The sequence below is a fragment of the Cajanus cajan genome, chromosome 4, assembly GCF_000230855.2.
Source record: "Cajanus cajan strain Asha chromosome 4, NIPB_CcT2T_4, whole genome shotgun sequence".
NCBI lineage: Eukaryota > Viridiplantae > Streptophyta > Magnoliopsida > Fabales > Fabaceae > Cajanus > Cajanus cajan.
In genome coordinates, this window is record NC_138520.1 from 68,542,003 (window position 1) to 68,562,030 (window position 20,028).

The 20,028-nt window shown below is 28.8% G+C and overlaps 1 protein-coding gene across 2 annotated transcripts; it reads left to right on the forward strand.

Moving 5' to 3' along the window:
- Nucleotides 1-15,139: 15,139 nt before the first annotated feature.
- Nucleotides 15,140-19,465, forward strand: LOC109816548 (serine/threonine-protein kinase AtPK1/AtPK6). 2 transcript variants are annotated; one of them, XM_020381605.3, is made up of 7 exons: nucleotides 15,140-15,286; nucleotides 15,742-16,683; nucleotides 17,066-17,148; nucleotides 17,241-17,361; nucleotides 17,454-17,627; nucleotides 18,264-18,371; nucleotides 18,902-19,465. In XM_020381605.3, the coding sequence occupies exons 2-7, from the start codon at nucleotides 16,030-16,032 to the stop codon at nucleotides 19,199-19,201; spliced, it is 1,440 nt and encodes a 479-aa protein (XP_020237194.1). In that variant the 5' UTR covers nucleotides 15,140-15,286; nucleotides 15,742-16,029; the 3' UTR covers nucleotides 19,202-19,465. The 2 variants fall into 2 exon arrangements, with proteins under 2 accessions (XP_020237194.1, XP_020237203.1); XM_020381614.3 differs by having other exon boundaries at nucleotides 15,238-15,343.
- Nucleotides 19,466-20,028: the final 563 nt, after the last annotated feature.

Sequence of the window (20,028 nt, forward strand, 5' to 3'; positions counted from 1 at the left end):
AAAAATCTAAGGATCTAATCATATTTTAAATCTACACTCTCCTCTAACTTTGTCAAAATGTATTTGCAGATATCTCCTTCTCGTTAGTGTTGATGCCTGAAAGATCGTTATTCTCCTTGTCAGAACTCTCATCCCAATTTTGCTCAAATTTTTTTGATAACAGGAAAATAAACAAAATAAATTGTTTCTTTTTATATTCGAAACACATTATGGGTGCAAATTGAAAGAAAATTAGGGTTTTCTATTATCTTCACCCAAAAAAGAAAGGGGAAATTGAAACACATTTTTTTGTATCATTCTTACGGTGTTAATCTTGGTAATGCACTTCTTTGTAGCATCTACAACAACAACATGAAGGTTCATCCTATTACGAATGAATCTACATGGTGGTTAATAACACTTTTACCCTAGATTTTTCCTATTTATAAAATCTATATATTACATAATTTTAGATATTTTATTAAAAAATTGTTTAAAATTTATTTATTTTCATATATTTTATTTTAAAAAGTTATATTACAGAACTGCTAATATTTTTTCTTTACATTAATATGATAATAAATATAAGAACTTGATTAACGTTTGTTAAGCTTTAAAGATAATTAAAATATGTTTGTTGTTGTTCTACCGATATATTCCCTTTGTTTTCCCTTTTGATCTATCTTTAATTTTTGAGGTGTAAAAGATAAATTAATATATAGGTTAGTATATTTTTAGGAATTAATTCGTTTACTTTTTAATAAAAAAATACCGTTAACAAATATAGGAATTTTTATTATAATTTTAAAAAGTCTTAGGAACATGTAGAATTAATAATTGGTATTCTTTGAAAAAATATGTTTTGCTTAATTATGCGTAAATATAATTTCAATTTTATGTTTTTGAAATCTTTTTAAAAAAAATATATATTTATATAAAATTTAATATTTATTTATTGATTTTAGTTTTTAAATTGATTCTTCATTCATTAACTTCTTTTGCTTTGTAGTGGAGACTAAATCAATGGTGTGAATGTGATGGAAATCCACCCTGATTGACATGACCAATATGTGATGGCCAACGGTTCAATGAAGCTCTTGCTCGACCATCTCGAACTCCAACATGTGGGGGTTTTAGTTTCTAGAATTTGTGCGATCAAAACTTGTGAGCACCATGTTTATCGAAAGCCAGCTCATCGCCACGAGCCAAAGGGGCATGATGAAGATGATGATAAAGGTATAAGTAGGAGATACGTGCTAGTACAATAATGAATAAATGAATGAGTATCTGAATGATTGATTTTTTTTGTTAATGTCTTGTTGCCTTCAAAATTTAATCTTAGTATGTCGATTAGATTTCAGATTCTTTTGAAACTAGATCATCTGAATATTATTATTGTTGTTGAATCATGAAAAAAAAAGTTCTATATGGAGAAAACTTTATTCTTATCAATGACAATTTTCATAAATGTGTAAACTAAATCAACTTTTTGTAACATATATTTCCTTTTTAAGATGCCTAACCTAAAAACTTAATAACTCATCACTGATGCATTCAAATTAATAACTCCAATTAAAAAGGATATGTTACATTGTAGTTAATTTAGCTATGTATAAATATATCGGATTCCATTAAATTAAGTATAATTTAAATTAGAAAAATATTATCTTAGATCAATGATAAGTTGAACTCTATCTAATTAGGTTGGTTTAATATTTTCCTTTAATTTATTTGTGCAAATAATTGAAATAATAATTTTAAATAATTTACTAGATTGCTTTATATTGAAATATTTAAATAATTGGTATGAAAGGATAATTAATGATATTATATGTTACTTTATCTCTAAAAAATAATAGTTATTGTACACTATAGGAGAAGGACTACGTTAGTGTAATATAAGGTTTGATAAAAAATGAGTTGTTATAAACATAAACAAGAAAATCAATCTCATAATATAGTAAAAATTGAAAAAGAAAAGATGAATATTGTGACTGTAAAGGATAAAGCTTTCTCCAAATAAATTATTTTTTTATTATTATTCAGCAATAGTAACAATAATATTTAGAGAATCTGGCATCAAAAGATCTGAAATTTAATCTACATACTAAGTTTTGAAGGCTACAAGAAATTAACAAAAGAATCTATTATTCCCTTACTCATTCATGTATTTATCATTGTACTGTACAAGCATGAGTCTACTACAACACCTCAATAATCATCCCCATACTCTTTTGCCATCGTCATGATAAGCTTGCCGTTCGCAACCATTGAGTGGACCTTCATGTTGTTGACGTGGACCGACGCTGTAGAGGATTACATCATGAAGGAACGATTCTTGTACTTCTTAGATAATTTGTTTGGAATGACAAAGCAAAAGAACTTAAATAAATCAATAAAGGAATGCACGATTTGCATTTGATGTTATTGCTGTTCTTTCTGCTTCTTTTAATTTACTAATTTTTATTAATAAAAAAGACTATTACTCAATTAGTTTACACCCTTTTCATTTTTATTTCATTACTACAGTTTTGATGTATAAAACATATTAATACAATTTAGGTTTAATATATATGTTGATCTCAAATATTTTTAAAATGAGCTCTTAAATTATAAAAATTTGTTATTAAGATCTTAAATTTTCTAAAGTCAATCATTAAATTGTCAACTTTAACTTTAGATCTTATTCACAAAAGTTGAAAGAAAAAGAATTAGGATATAATGAAATAATTTGTGAATTATTTAATTTAATATATCGTTTAGTTCGGTTACTGAAATATATCCCTCCAGATATCATTTAACATTATCTATAGATCTAAAGATAAGATTAATCACCTATATATGTAATACTATGCATCATTTTGACCTACTTTTTATACTTATCCTAAACTTTCCTCTAACTTGAACGTCGGAGTATTTTTGCAGGTACTTCCACCATCATGAACATTGCAATACAAAGGAAATAACCCTCATCATCGACGCAGTTGTGGAATTTGAAAAAAATCAAATAACTTATGAATTACTTATTGTTTAACTTGATCAAAGTTGAGTTGACCTTATGACTAGCTCGAACGAGCTGAACTGAGCATTAGTTCGCCCATACTTGGCCTCTAGTCCATTATCGAATTGAGTCTTCGACATTAGGTTCTCCCCATGGACGCCAAATTAGATTGAGATGAGAAAGGTTTTATACTAAGAGGAAGTCTAAACTTTATCATAAAAGGTGGTTCTTTTCAAGTCCTCCAAAAATTAAACAACAATGCATATAGGTTAAACCTTCTGAAGGATTATGGAGTGTGCAACACTTTTAATGTATGTGTTCTTATATCTCTTGAATGTGTTGCAGATGATGAGGAGAAAAAAAAGTGTTAGAGAATGTGTTTGTAACATTTATTTATTTACAAAATAGTTTTTTTTAATACATCAATTATGAAACAATTCATGTAAAAACCTAAAAGAATATGTATTTTTTGTATTAATGAATGTGACTGTATGCGGTCTTATATTTTAATTACATTACAACAAATAAAATTCCTCAAATTTCACATCATTTTTTTATAACTTTGTTATTAGTTCGAAATAATTACCAACTTCATCAATAACTAGTCTCCATTAAAGAACCTGTTCAATTACCTTTAGTGAGGTCTTCACTTTCAACCATATTTTTATTTATTTTAAGAATATAATTTCATATATAATTATTCATTTTTTTTAATCTGGAACGTTTTGTTTAGATTTAACAACAACCTCATGCTTATGTGAATCACATTTTGGGTATAAGATTTCCTTTTGAAAAATTTCTCAACCATTAATTTAAGTTCCAATTGTAACAATCCAATTTTCATACTTTATAATAATATTTTAGGAATTATTTAAATAATTCAATATATTTATTAAGATATTTTTGATAGTATTTAATTATTTATATGAACACTATTTTGTTATAAAGTGTGATTTGTAATTATTATTTTGACTAGTGATATAACGTTATTTTTATGGAATGTATTTTATTTAGAAATATGCTTATATTAATTATTAAAAAGGAGGAAATATGTTTAAGGGGGATGTATTGAATTAGGATTTTAAAGGACTTTTTTAGTTAAAAATAATCCTGCGAATTTTAAAAGACTTTGCAGGATTTTCATGACTTTTAAGATTTTGCAGGATTCTACAAGACTTAAAATCAGGATTTTAATGGATTCTGCAAGACTTTTAAATAAGGATTTTAATGGATTCTGTGGGATTTTGTAGATTTTGTAGAACTTTCATGGATTTTTTTTACATTTGATAAGATTTCAAAAAAAAATTCATACATTCAAAATAAAAAAGAGTCAAAGACAAAAATAATAAAAAAACAATAATATCTAGATAAATAATAATAATAATAATTCTCCATAATATTCTATACTTTTAAATAACATTCATTCACATATCCATAACTATACTAGTCCTCAAAGCATTAGCGTCTTTTCGCTCTTGCTCCTGGGTTTGAATAATAGGCTTAAAAGTATGATCTTCATTAAGTGGTAACATTGAAGATGAAGGTTCATCCACTGCTTCAATTGAAAATTCATCGGAACGACATTCTTTATGTAGAAAGTTATGTAGTGCTGCAATACTAACACAAATTCTACTTGTGTCTTAAATAAAAATGGAGGTGCTGACTTAAAAATTGTGAACCTTGATTTAAAAATACCAAATATTCTCTCGATCACATTTCTTAAAGACGCATGACGAAGATTGAACAATTCTTTCTCATTTTCAGGGTCATTACCCCGACCTGCAAAATCTTGTAAATGATATCTTACACCTTGAAATGAAGCTAAAAATTGGCGTCGATTAGGAAATTCACAATCCACCAAAAAATATTTACCTAATTACATATGCAATATATATAATATTAGTATAATAATAACAATAATTATTATTATTATTATTATTTAAAGAATAAGAATTTAGATATAGAGAATATATATATATATATATATATATATATATATATATTATTTTAGTTATATATTTTTAACGATATTTATAAATGTAAATTATTCTAACAAATATTTTAACAATATTTTTTATTTTAAAAAATAAGCTAATGAAGACATAAATCCTAAACCCTAAAAAATTAGATATTGCAATGTCTTATGTTAATTTTCTTTTTTTAAAATATAAAAAAGTCCTAATTTCACAATATAAAAATAAAAAAAAAATTATAATAAAAAAAATAAAATAATTGTTGAGTCATAAAAGGAGGAGGGATAAGAGTAACAAACTTAAAGGAAGGAAAGAGATCGTAGTTTTTATGCTGAGAGGGTTCTTCCCCCAACTAAGATCCATTTTCATCTCATTCTACTCACAGAAACCCTAACAAATTCATCTTATATATATATATATATATATATATATATATATATATATATATATATATTGTAGAGATTATGATATCAATTTCATCTTTCACCTTTTTCTTTTCTTGACGTGTATTATAAAAAAAATTACCACTTAAAAGTTGAAATTTTAAGCATTTTTTGTGTTATATAAAAGAATAAATTCAACTACATAGAATAAAATAAAGAAGTCAATTAAAGAGAACGAAAAGAAAAATAGAGCAAGTCAATGTCACTATCATTTACATATCGGAGTTTCACAAAATAGAGGAATGAGATGAGAACAATATTACAATATTATATATGAGCAATGAACAATAGTGCAATATTATTGGCAGAGAAAAAATGAAGAAGACAAAAGCATAAAAAAATGAAAAATTCACTTAAAAATTCTTGAAAAGTCACTTCAAATAATCCTTCAAAATTCAATGAGTTTGGGTGAGATTGTGTTATGAATTTGGTATTTATAAATAACACTAGAAAGTCCTTCAAAATCTCTCTCACACAACAATCCTTTAAAATCCTTATATTTTTGAATACCAATGGATTGTTTTTAAGTTGTAAAAAATCTCAAACGAATACCAATGAATTTTAATAGACTCTTTAAAAAATCTTGAAAATCCAAATTGGATACCACTATATTTTTTTTAAGTGACATAAAATCCTGATTGAATACCAATGGACTTTTTTACTTAAAAAAGTCTTTTAAAATCCTACAAAATCATAAACCAATACACCCCCCTAAGTATATTAATTATTTTATGAGAAGGGAAGGAAGGACGTTGTGGTAATTTATTAATTAGTATTATTATTATTATTTTATTAATTTGAGAAAAGAGGAGTTATCGGGAGTTATTATTTTGAATCATTTTTCTTTCTACGCTTCTAAAGACTCGAGAACCAAGAGGAGGAGATCATTAGGGAACCATATACGCTTCATCTTCTACTCATACATGTAAGGGGGAGTGAGAAACCTCACTTGGGGGTGTGTGAATATATGTTGGGTAGTCGGATTGACCTCAATCCCTTGCTTGATGTATGCGTATAGGAACAGGTACTTTATAAAAGTTTTTTATTTTGCTTTCTAATTGTTATGTTTTGTTCCTTGTGTGATTATAAGTGTGAATATGTGTTCAATTTCAAGAATATATAAGTTTTGATATGGATTTGAGTGCTATGTGGGTTCCTACGGGAAACCTTATGTGAAATTGAACAAATTTTGAATGTTTTTTGTTTTGGCTACTGAGTTTTCTGTTGTGTTCCTTGATGAATGTTGTGGATGAATGCGTGTTTAATTTTTAAATTGGATATGTTTGATAGCAGGATTGACCCCAATCATTTACCTGATGTATGCCTATAGAAACAGATACTTTGTGAATGTTTTCTATTTTGCTTTTTGACTATTCTGTTGTATTCCTTATATGATTCTAAGTAAAAATATGTGTTTAATTTTGATAGTGGATATGTTTGATAGCAGAATTGGCCCCCAAACCTTTGTTGATGCATGCTCATAGAAACGGGAAATTTTCAAATGTTTTTTTTTGTTTTTGTGTTTGAGTTTTTAGTTGTATTCCTTGATGGTTGCTAAATGTGAATGTGCGATTAATTTCAAAAATAAACAGGTTTTGATATGAATTAAAGTGGTATGTGGATTCCTGTGGAAAACCTTATGAAGTGAAATTAGGTATATTATTTTTGGATTAATTTTGAAGCATTATATGTAAAATTGATGATGGATTCGTGTTTTGGGTAATTTTTGAAGTGTTTTGACCAATTGAAATATTATATTAACTGGTTAGTTGTAGAAAATGCGTAAAATCATGAAGTCGAGTCTATGAACTTAATGTTTTGTATGTTATAAATCGTGAATTGAATGTGTATGATGTTGGATAATTTCCTGGTATCGTTTATGTGTTATTCTGATGTATATGACTATGAGAAGTTCCTTGTGTGAAATTATGTGAATATGATGCGAAAATGTGAAAAATGAACATGTGACCTGTGACATGATATTATGACATAATGTGACATGAGATATGATGAGACGTGATAAATGAAATGTTGAGTCAATGAAATAGTGAATGTGTGACACGCATCATGTTCATATATGACTCTAGGAGTGCTGCTTAAGCTGCATGCCAGTGATGTACTGAGCTATTTCAGGTGTACCTTGGGTCACCAGTGATGTATTGAGCTATTCCAAGTGTACCTTAGGTCACCAATGATGTATTAAGCTATTACAGGTGTGTTGCTTAGACCGCATACCGGTGATGTATTGATTTATTCCAGGTGTACTTGGGTCACTAATGATGTATTGAGCTATTCTAGGTGTGCCGCTTAGGCCGTATGCCAGAGATGTATTGAGTTATTCTAGGTATACCTTGGTTCACCAATGTTGTATTTATGAATGAACGTGCCCCAAGTATGTTGCTATAGCAGCATACTAGTGATGAGAAATGTGAAACTTCTGTATAGTGCCACATGCATTCATTTATGAGTCGAGTTCATGACATCATTGCATGATAAGTGAATGTGCATGTGTTATAATGTATCTGTAACTTGAGAGTTATGCTTGGTTATGTGTAACTTGTATGGTATTTTTTTATCATTGTGTGTGTTGCCTAACATTTATTTCTACATCTAAACCAGAATGAGATGTTTCTTACTCTCTTGTTGCTCTATGTGTATTTTTATTGTGTTGTAGGTGATCATCAGCATGAGAATATTGGTGATGAGGTTTAAGTCTCATTATGAGGCGTGCTCTGATAAGACATGTGACATCGGGGCTTAGTTACTATTAGCATAGGAATTTCATTACTCTTATTATATTTTGGAAAGATTAATGTTTTACTTTATCATTATTTTCGCATTAGACTACGATTTTTTAAATATGAATATGAACTCTCTATCTATGTGTTTTGAAACCTTGTTTCGATTAAGAAAATTTTATTTACTCAAGAATCTACTTTATATCTTAATTGTGTATTATGTATGTGGGACAAAGGGGATCACACCAATTTCTCTAGAAATTTTAATTGGCCAAAAAAAGTGCTCTAAAACATAAATGTCCACAACACTAATAACATAAAGATTCACCTTACATGATGATCTAGGACACCTTGGTCCCCCTAATTATAAAATCTATATATTAAGTAATTTTTTATTTGATATTTTATATAAAAAATTACATTTAAATGTTATTTGTTTTATTTTTATATAATATTTTATTTTAGAATTTTTATTACAAAAATGGTAATATTTTTTTTGTTTATATATTCACTTTATTTTCCTTTTTCGTTCTATCTTTATTTTCTGTAGGCGTAAAAGATAAATTTAATACGTGACACAATTCGGTCTAACTTAGTATAATTTTAAGAATTAAAAGGTTTACTTTTTAATAAATAAAAAATTACAGTTAACAAAGATATCAATTTTTATTATAAATTTAAAAAGATTCTCAGTGACATAAAACTAATGATTCGTACATATAATCTTGAGTCTTTGAAAAATATGTTTAACTTAACTTTATGTATATATAATTTTAATTATATGTAATTGAATTATTTAAAAAAAGACATCTATATAAAATTTAATATTTATTTATTAATTATAATTTTTTAAATTGGTTCCCACTCTTCGACTGTTTCCACTTCCTCGTAGAAATTAATCAAATTGGTAGATGATTTGGTGTAAAAGATAAATAATCTACTGCAAAAGGTACATGATTAGATTATACATATCTAATGATTTAAACAAATGGACCACCATAAAGTATTTATTAAGATGGTTTACGATAATAATATATATTGCTTGCATTTATGAGTTTACAATTATGATTAAGAAACATATTATGCACTACAAAAATTATTGAATGATGTATTATTTGAAAATCATATAGAAATTTAAATTCAAATAAATATACAAACGATAATTATAATCACATGTGTGAACATAATTATTAATGTATAATATTAAAATAGTAATGTTTAATATTATTATCATATGTTAACAATATTTACAACAGTTAATTTTCATCAAACAAAGATTATAATCCTAGTGACTTATTTAATTTTTGTTATCATTTATATCTCCTTTTAATATACATAATTTTTAAATTATTTTATCCTTATAATTATTATATTATATCTCATTTACTTTTTACAACTACCTAAAAATAATTAACTAATATTTAATTTTAATTAATTTTGTTTTACTTTATTTTATTTATTTAAAAGTACATGAAGACACCAAATGTGTTTTTTACTCTAGTCATCATAAAACTCTTCCCTCCATGTTGTAAATAAATAAAATTAAATTAACCCTCGCTTTAAATAAATTTCGAGACTCGGCCCATTATGATATTTATCCATCGAGAAAACATTTCAAATATTTTTTTTGGGTAGAAATTAAACAGTATCAACGTTTTTTAACACACAGAAGATACAAAATATAAACTTATGACGAGTTTAACTTTATTTAACAGTTAATTAGTTACAAATAATTCAGATACATGAGTAACTATTATAAAAACTAATAATCATATTGTACATTATATTATTATAATGCATAATAATTATTAAATTGAGAATATATAAAAGAACTTCAATGAATTTTAATTAAATTTTAAAGTAATATATAAGGCCTAACATGAATAAGGGATGTCGCATTTTTCTGAATACACATACATATATATATATATATATATATATATATATATATATATATATATATATATATATATATATATATTTGTGTTACAAAGATTGATTAATTAAGTTAAAAATAATTACGTGAAAAGAGAATAGATAATTTAAAAAAAATTAGTTTAATTAGATAAAAATATATTAAGTAGAAAAAAAAAGAAGCTTAATTTAAACAACATAATTTAAATTATTGTAACAAATTAACAATCATCTCCTAAATGGTTAAATCCTAACAACTAAAAATATATTTTTACGTAATTATCTCCTAAAGATATCTTATTATAATAATCAAATATATTATCCTTATCTAATAGATAGGATTTTTTGCTAAATGATGAGAATTAAATACCTATTTAAAGACTCTAAAGTCTAATGATCTAATCATATTTTAAATTTAAACTCTCCTCTAACTTGTTCAAAATATTTTTGCAGATGTCTCCTATTCTCATTAGTGTTGAAACCTGGAAGATCGTTATTCTCCTTGTCAGAACTCCCATCCCAATTTCGCTCAAATTTTTTTGGTAACAGGAAAATAAACAAAATAAATTGTATCTTTTTACATTCAAAACACATTATGGGTGCAAATTGAAAGAAAATTATGGTTTTATATTATCTTCACCCAAAAAAGAAAGGGGAAATTGAAACATTTTTTTTATATCATTTTTACGGTGTTAATCTTGGTAGTGCATTTCTTTGTAGTGTCTACAACAATAACATGAAGATTCATCCTATCACGAACGAATCTACCTGGTGGTTAATAATACTTTTACCCTAGATTTTTCCTAATTATAAAATCCATATATTACATAATTTTATATTTGATATTTTATTAAAAAATTATGTTTAAATTTTATTTATTTTCGGTTATATTACAGACGTGCTAATATTTTTTCTTTACATTAATTTGGTAATAAATATAAGAACTTGATTAACGTTTGTTAAGCTTCAAGATAATTAAAATAAGTTTGTTGTTGTTTTACCAATATATTCCCTTTATTTTCCCTTTTGATCTATCTTTAATTTTTTAGGCATAAAAGATAAATTAATATCCAGTATATTTTCAGGAATTAATTTTTTTTACTTTTTAATAAAAAAATACTGTTAACAAAGATAGGAATTTTTATTATAAATTTAAAAAGATTTTTAGGAACATGTAGAATTAATAATTGGTATTCTTTGAAAAATATGTTTTGCTTAATTATGCGTAAATATAATTTCAATTATATGTGTCTTGAAATATTTTTTTTAAAAAATATTTATATAAAATTTAATATTTATTTATTAATTTTAATTTTTAAATTTGTTCCTCATTCATGAACTTCTCTTGCTTTATAGTGGAGACGGAATCAATGGTTTGAATGCGATGGAAATTCACCCCGGTTGACATGACCAATATGTGATGGCCAATGGTTCAATGGAGCTCTTGCTCTACCATCTTGAACTCCAATATGTGAGAGTTTTAATTGCTAGAATTTATGCGGTTAAAACTTGTGAGCACGATGTTTATCGAAAGCCAGTTCATTGCCACGATACCAAAGGGACATGAGGAAGATGATGAAGATGATGATAAAGGTATAAGTAGGAGATTCGTGCCAGTACAATGATGAATAAATGAATTTGTATGTGAATGATTGATTTTTTTTTTGTTAATGTCTTGTTGCCTTCAAAATTTAATCTTGGTATGTCGATTAGATTTCAGATTCTTTTGGAACTAGATTATCTGAATATTACTTTTGTTGTTGTTGAATCATAAAAAAAATGTTCTATATGGAAAAAACTTTATTCTTATCAATGACAATTTTTATAAATGTGTAAAATAAATCAAGTTTTTGTAACATATTTTCTTTTTAAGATGCCTACCCTAAAAACTTAATAACTCATCAGTGCACTCAAATTAATAACTCCAATTAAGAAGGATAGGTTACATTGTAGCTAATTTACCTATATACAAATATATTGGATTCTATTAAATTAAGTATAATTTGAATTAGAAAATATTATCTTAGATCAATCATAAGTTGAATGCTACCTAATTAGGTTGGTTTAATATTTTTCTTTAATTTACTTATTCAAATAATTGAAATATTAATGTTAAATAATTTACTATATTACTTTGTATTAAAATATTTAAATAATTGGTATGAAAGGATAATTAATGATATTATATCTTATTTTATCTCTATATAAAGAATAGTTATTGTACAATATAGGAGAAAGACTAAGTTAGAGTAATATAAGGTTTGATATAAAATGAGTTTTATAAACATAAACAAGAAAATCAATCTCATAATAGAGTAAAAATTGAAAAAGAAAAGATGAAAATTGTGACTGTAAAGGATAAAGCTTTCTCCAAATAAAATATATTATTTTATTATTCAGCAATAGTAACAATAATATTTAGAGGATCTGGCATCAAAAGATCTGAAATTTAATCTACATACTAAGTTTTGAAGGCTACAAGAAATTAACAAAAGAATCAATTATTTCCTCACTCGTTCATGTATTTATCATTGTACTGTACAAGCACGAGTCTACTACAACACCTCAATCATCATCCTCATGCTCTTCCTCATGCTCCTTCACCATCGTCACGATAAGCTTTCCGTTGGTAACCATCGAGTGGACCTTCATGTTGTTGTTGTGGACATATGTTATAGATGATTGCATCATGAAGGAACGTTTCTTTTTCTTCTTGGATAATTTGTTTCGAATGGCAAAGCAAAAGAACTTAAATAAATCAATAAAGAAATGCACGATTTGAATTTGATGTTATTGTTACTGTATTTAGTGTGTTCTTTCTACTTCTTTTAAATTACTTATTTTTATTAATAAAAAACTATTACTTAATTAGTTTACACCCTTCCTATTTTTATTTCATTACTAAAGTTTTGATGTATAAAACATATTAATATAATTTAGGTTTAATATATATGTTGATCTTAAATATTTTTAAAATGGACTCTTAAATTATAAAAATTTGTTATTAAGATCTAAAATTTTATAAAGTCAATCATTAAATTGTCAACTCTAACTTTAGATCTTATTCACAAAAGTTGAAAGAAAAAGAATTAGGATATAATGAAATAATTTGCGAATTATTTAACTTAATATATCGTTTAACTCGGTTATTGAAATATATCCCTCAAGATATCATTTAACATTATCTCTAGACCTAGAGATAAGATTAATCACCTATATATGTAATACTATGCATCATTTTGACCTAATTTTTACACTTATCCTAAACTTTCCTCTAACTTGAACGTTGGAGTATCTTTGCAGGTACTTCCATCGTCATGAACATTGTAATACAAAGGAAATAACCCTCATCATCGACGCAGTTGTGGAATTTGGAAAAAAAATCAAATAACATGAATTACTTAATGTATTGTTTAACTTGATCAAGCTGACTTGACCTCATGAGTGGCTTGAATGAACTGAACTGAGCATTAGTTCACCTATAGTTGGCCTCTAGTCCATTATTGACTTGAGTCTTTGACATTAAATTCTCTCCATTGACGCCAAATTAGATTGAGATGATAAAGGTTTTCTACTAAGAGGAAGTCTAAACTTAACCATAGAAGGTGGTTCTTTTCAAGTTCTCCAAAAATTAAGCAACAACGCATATAGGTTAAACTTTCCTAAGAATTATGGAGTGTGCAACACTTTTAATGTATGTGTTCTTATATCTCTTAAATGTGTTGTAGGTAATGAGGAGAAAAAAAACGTTTTAGAAAATGCGTTCTTAACATTTATTTATTTACAAAATAGTTTTTTTAATAAATCAATTGTGAAACAATTAATGTAGAAACCTAAAATAATATGTAGTTTTTGTACTACTGATCATGATTGTATGAGGTCTTATATTCTAATTACATTATATAAAAAAATTCCTCAAATGTCATATCTTTTTTTTTATAACCATGTTATTAGTTCAAAATAATTACCAACTTCATTAATATCTAGTCTCTCTTGAAGTACTTGTACATTTAATGAGATCTTCACCTTCAACCACATTTTTATTTGTTTTAAGAATATAATTTTATAATTATTCATTTTTTTTTTAATCTGGAACATTTTGTTTGGATTGAACAACAACCCCATGCTTATGTGAATCACATTTTGGGTATAAGATTTCCTTTTAAAAAATTTCTCAACCATTAATTTAAGTTCCAATTTATCTAAAAATTTTAATTGGCAAAAAAAAAAAGTACACTTAAACATAAGAGAGTAAAGCCTAATTTGTTTACATGGACTTAACTTGATCTCTTGTTAATTTGAATAGACTGAGTCTTAAAAATAAACTAATATAAATTTTAGGATGTGTTTGAATTATACTTCGAGCCGTCCCATCTTATCTTCGTTATTTTAAAATATATAAATTCTTAAAATAATTTTACATCAATAACATCTTTTTAATAAATAATACTTTATATAGAGTTATATTATATTTATAAGGACAATATTTATTTTAAAATATATATAGTAAAATATACTTTAATTTAAGTTTTATATCTCCCTTATTTTATAATTTAATTATACTCAAATTAATATATTAAACTAAAACATTGGATTATCTTATTTTAGGTCTTGATCGATTTAGGTTTGAGTTTAAATATATAATTCAATGAATTTTTCGGATTGAATAAGAACAAGGATAAATCTGTCCAAAACCATCTCTTAGTTATCCTTACCCTTATATATATAAATTAAGATTTTTTTTTTGAGAGAACTGCTCCCAAAACACCATAAAGTAGATTTGTTCCCCTTAACAGAAATAACAATATTCAACTCACATGGTTGGTTTTTCAATCTATCAATTATCATTCCTTGTTGAAGTTTTTTTTGGCAGAAACATTGCACATCATCATTCTTCTTGACACTATATTTACAAATCATTTATTTTTCCCAAAAAGAAAAACAAAAAAACAAGTGGGCCTGAGAGCCCAAAAATACTTAATGGAGGATGAAAAGCATATTCGAATCGCATGGCATGCATCCCCTACGAGCGAGGAGAGTCCACGCAACTAGCACGTCCAAAACCCACAAGGCCTCGACCCACTCACACGGCGCCACGTGTCGAAGAATAAATAAAAGATAACCGTAAATCGTTCCACGATGCTATAAGTGGCGACACGAGTCCCTCATCACCGCGGAATCAAATATTCCTCAAAACAACGCTTTCCTTTCATTGCCCCTTCCCAATTCCCTTCCCTGGTAACCCTCTCTCTCTCTCTCTCGCGTTTCCGCTACAATTTTCATCGCATCGTTAAGGTTTCCTTTAATTTCAATTCCGTATGTTAATTGTCTGGTAAATTGTATTGGTCTTTTGTTTCATGATAACCCTAACCTAATTCCGAAATATTCTGTTTCAAAATTTTCAGTTAGATCTCGCAATCTACTGCCGTTTATATCAATTTCGGTTATGAATTAGCCGTTGTTTATTTATTTTTCATTTATGATATTATAAATTGGAAAATGGAAATTGAATTGGATTTCGTCCTAATATATGTTGGTGGTGTTTGTGCGCATGATAATTTAGGTGTTGTAAATTGCGGTGTCTGATTTGTGCTGTTTATGGTATGCTGTGATTAGGTTAGCTTATGGTAAGTATGTTGTTGTGGTTGTGACTTGGCTTTTTTTCATTTTGTTCTGTTTTGGTTGAGTTGCAGACTGTCAATTGGATCTTCATGAGTTCAACAATCACTGGAGGATACTTCGTTTCCTGTGTCTCGGGAAACAAGAACGACGACGACCTTTTCTGCTGGGTTTTGCTCTGCTTGCTGCCAAAGTTTTTGGGAACTCCATTTGCCTACATCAATTTTCTCTTGATTCAGGCCATTGACAGGAGTCCATCAGCGGTGGGGGTTTTGGGAAGCGTCGGGGTGGTTAACCTGTAGTCTTGATTACTTTGGTCATCAGCATATCTAGATCCCTTTTTTTTTTTTGATTGGGGAGAAATGGTTTCCTCTCAGTTTTCTGGTTTGACTATGGCTGGCGGCGGCAGATGCAAACCGCAGTTACTCTTTCCTAAGAACCTTCCTGATACTGTGAACACGGAGCATATTGAGCTAGATTTCTCTGATGTCTTTGGTCCAGTTACGGTGGATTTGAATAACATTGATTCCTCTACTGGTGAGCCTGTGGAGGAAGTGAACGAGCTGGTTTATGATGACCCGCCGGTCATTTACACACGCTCACATTCTCTGGTTGGCCCTTCGACTTGTGTTAGTCAATCACTTAAGCTTGGCAAGCTCACCATACATGAGACCGAGGATTCGTTGGAACTGGTGGAGCATGTCACTGGAGAGACCATTAAAGACATCAAAGATTCTTCCTTTGTCGATGAATCAGTGAAAGATGAATATGGGAATCTCATGAAGATCCAGAGAGTTAGCATTGATGATTTTGAGATTTTGAAGGTTGTGGGGCAGGGTGCATTTGCAAAAGTATATCAGGTGAGGAAAATGGGTACTTCAGAAATATACGCTATGAAGGTTATGCGGAAGGATAAGATTATGGAGAAGAACCATGCTGAATACATGAAAGCTGAGAGGGATATTTGGACGAAGATTGAACACCCTTTTGTTGTTCAACTCAGATACTCTTTTCAGGTACTTAATTTGAATCTGTAACAAGTTTCTTCTGTTGCTTTTGTCTTTTTACGATGATCTATCTATTGTGATGTAGCTTTCAGATGGATTGCCACTTTCATTTGATTTTTTCCCACTTAGCATTTATCATTGTGTATGTCACCCACTTCGGTATCTATCATTCTATATGTTACCCACTTCAGTATCTATCTATCATTGTATATGTTGCCCAAAATCTAAGTGAACAATATGTTAGTTTAAGTTTTGGATATTTTTTTTAATTACTTTATATCCAGAATTGCGTTCTTTGTCAATAAATTCTTTCTTGTAAAATGCCATATAAAACAAAATTGTCTCCATTAATAAATATTAAAAAGGACATGTTCTGTATATTCTCTTTCAGACAAAATACAGGCTGTATCTTGTACTGGATTTCGTAAATGGGGGTCATCTCTTCTTCCAGCTTTATCACCAAGGCCTTTTCAGGTGTGTTTAGCTTTGAGGTTTTTTGTTTCTTCTGTTTTTTGTTTTTAATTTGCAAGATTAATTTCTAATTCTATTTTTTTAAAAATATTCAGAGAGGATCTAGCACGCATATACACTGCCGAGATTGTTTCTGCAGTTTCCCATCTCCATTCAAATGGCATAATGCACAGGGATCTAAAACCTGAAAATATCCTACTAGATGCTGATGGCCATGTACTCTGTCCCTCCCTCATGTTTTTCTTAGTGACTTTGGGCTCTGCTTTATACCTAATAACTGAACAGTGGTTTACTTGTCCATCTACTAGGTTATGTTGACTGATTTTGGCTTAGCAAAACAATTTGAAGAGAGTACAAGATCAAATTCGATGTGTGGTACATTAGAGTACATGGCACCTGAAATTATTCTTGGCAAGGGCCATGATAAGGCTGCTGATTGGTGGAGCGTAGGTGTTCTACTGTTTGAGATGCTTACTGGAAAGGTTTGAATCTTGTTCCTTTTTAATTTGTAAGACTGGTTGTTCTTTTTGGATCTTTGTAGTTAGATGATATTTTTTTGGGTAGGAGGGTCTGTGACTTACCACTTGAGGAAAATCCTGCTTGGTAAGTTTATATGGCCTCAAGCTATGAAGCATATCAACTTAAACAGAGTGATGTCTGTGTCTATTGTCTAAGTTGTACTTGTGTCAAACACTCACCTAAACACTCTAACCTAATCGTGGCACTATATTACACTTCTAATTTTCCTGTGTCAATGTTTACTTTTTTGTCCATGCTTTCTCTTCTTGGTGTGCCAGTAAGTTTATCTAGATCAAGTGTTTTCTTTGAAAGCTAAATGTTTGGAGGTTAAAGGTGCACTCAAGCTTGATTCATTCATGCAAGTCAGTCAAGCTTATTTTTGTCTTGACTCACAGATAATTTGACCACTTTCTCAAGTTAAAGGGAGAAAATAAAGAAAGGGGAGAATGTATGTCAATTTTTGGAGTTTCTATAAAAATATCACCAGACATATTATTTGGTTTCATTATTTTGTTATTGTAATAATGTATGTGTTTGTTAGTTGTAATAGGTCCTATTCGAGTTACTAAATAGTTGGTTATGTTGTTTCACCTCTGCAGCCGCCTTTTTGTGGTGGGAGCCGTGACAAAATTCAGCAGAAGATAGTTAAAGACAAGATGAAGCTGCCAGCATATTTGTCAAGTGAAGCACATTCCCTGTTGAAAGGGGTAATCACTAGTCGTATAGAAGTCATTTCCTTTGATTACTCTAGAACAGTTCATCATATATAAATCTCATGATTGATTGACACATAATAAGCTCTGGATAACTTGTGCCTTAAAATACTGCTGTCAGTTTAGGCATATCTATGAGATGTTTAATTGTCTTACATTGAAGGGTCTCACTATAATTTCTTTAGGGCATAATCACTAATGCATGTGTTGTGATTTTTTTTAATTGATATTTGACTCAAGTTTTCATCATGTCCGAAAATGAATTAGGACATGTTTATTTTGTCATTCAGTTCTGTTAAATGGAAAAACTATAAAATAGCTTTTCTGTTGAACAGAACATTGGAATTTGTGATTGCTCGAAACAAACACATTTAATTTGTTTTCAAAATGCTGTAGGAAATTCATAATTTTTCTTCTTTACAAGAGATGACAATTCATTGATCCGCATTGTATTTTGAGCTTTTCTACTACTGCTAATTTACTAATTGACAGAAGTTATATAAAGATGATTGTTCCTGTTACAGCTGCTACAGAAGGAAGCAACTAAGCGCTTAGGTAGTGGAACCCGGGGGGTTGAGGAAATTAAGGGCCACAAGTGGTTTAAGCCAATCAATTGGAAGAAGTTGGAAGCACGAGAAATTCAACCAAGCTTTAGGCCAGATGTAGCTGGTAAGCACTGTGTTGCCAACTTTGAGAAGCGCTGGACTGATATGCCTGTTGTGGACTCGCCAGCTGCCAGCCCCAATGGTGGAAATCCCTTTAAGGACTTCTCTTATGTGAGGCCTGCAGCCTCTTTTCTTCAAAGGAATAGCCCTGCTTACTGACTTGACAGCTTGAACTGCCATTGGCTTAAGATGCACACGTTTACGTTTTTGTTTTTGTTCTCATTTGGTAGTTGCTGTATTTGGATGCGTGAACGGTGATAAACTGTCATAATTGCCAACATGAACATTTTCTTGTGCCCTTAGAACTTGTGTGAACTTTGCAGGTTGCGAGTTCAGTCACTTATTTATGTGCCTTGCGGCTCTCCCCAATTGTATTGACTATTGAGCCTTTATGCGTGCAGAAAGTAAATTTTTTATTTTATACACCGATGAAAAAATACATGTTATATTCTAGTTGAGACATTAAATGCTGTGCTTAGCATTATTTTCCACAGGAATTAAGTCTGCTGAAAGTAATTTTTGCAAGCAAACCAGGTTTATGATTTGCAAATGAAGATTTAACAACTATTTTATCAAGCTCTGCTGTCTTGAGCATGGATTGAAATGATTATATTTCTTGCCCCCCGTTTTGTTTCCTTGATGATTAACGTTATAGTTCTTCCTGGGGGACCATATTTAAGCTTTTGAACCCGAAGTCTCAAAACTGTCGTACGTACTAGAAGGTTATGTCTTATGTGCTTCATATATTCCTAATAACGGAGTATGAATTAGAATTGTAGTGGAGAAGTTGAGTTAGTACCCTCGTCTATTCAACATCATTAAGAAGTTTCAGGATTTAATAGTTCTGGGATAGTTCTTCACGTGGTGTCCGTTTGTTTACACTTTTATTTTTTCCTTATAAAAACATTTTTTTTAAGCTTTTTATGTGTTTTTAAACTTTTTTTCTTTCAAAATAACTAATTTTCTGCTTTTTTAGATGCAATTTT

Coding starts and splice junctions, on each gene's coding strand:
- LOC109816548 (XM_020381605.3), top strand. CDS start 16,030: ATGGTTTCCTCTCAGTTTTCTGGTTTGACTATGGCTGGCGGCGGCAGA. Junction 17,362..17,453: donor TACTAGATGCTGATGGCCAT/GTACTCTGTCCC, acceptor TCCATCTACTAG/GTTATGTTGACTGATTTTGG. Junction 17,628..18,263: donor TTGAGATGCTTACTGGAAAG/GTTTGAATCTTG, acceptor TCACCTCTGCAG/CCGCCTTTTTGTGGTGGGAG.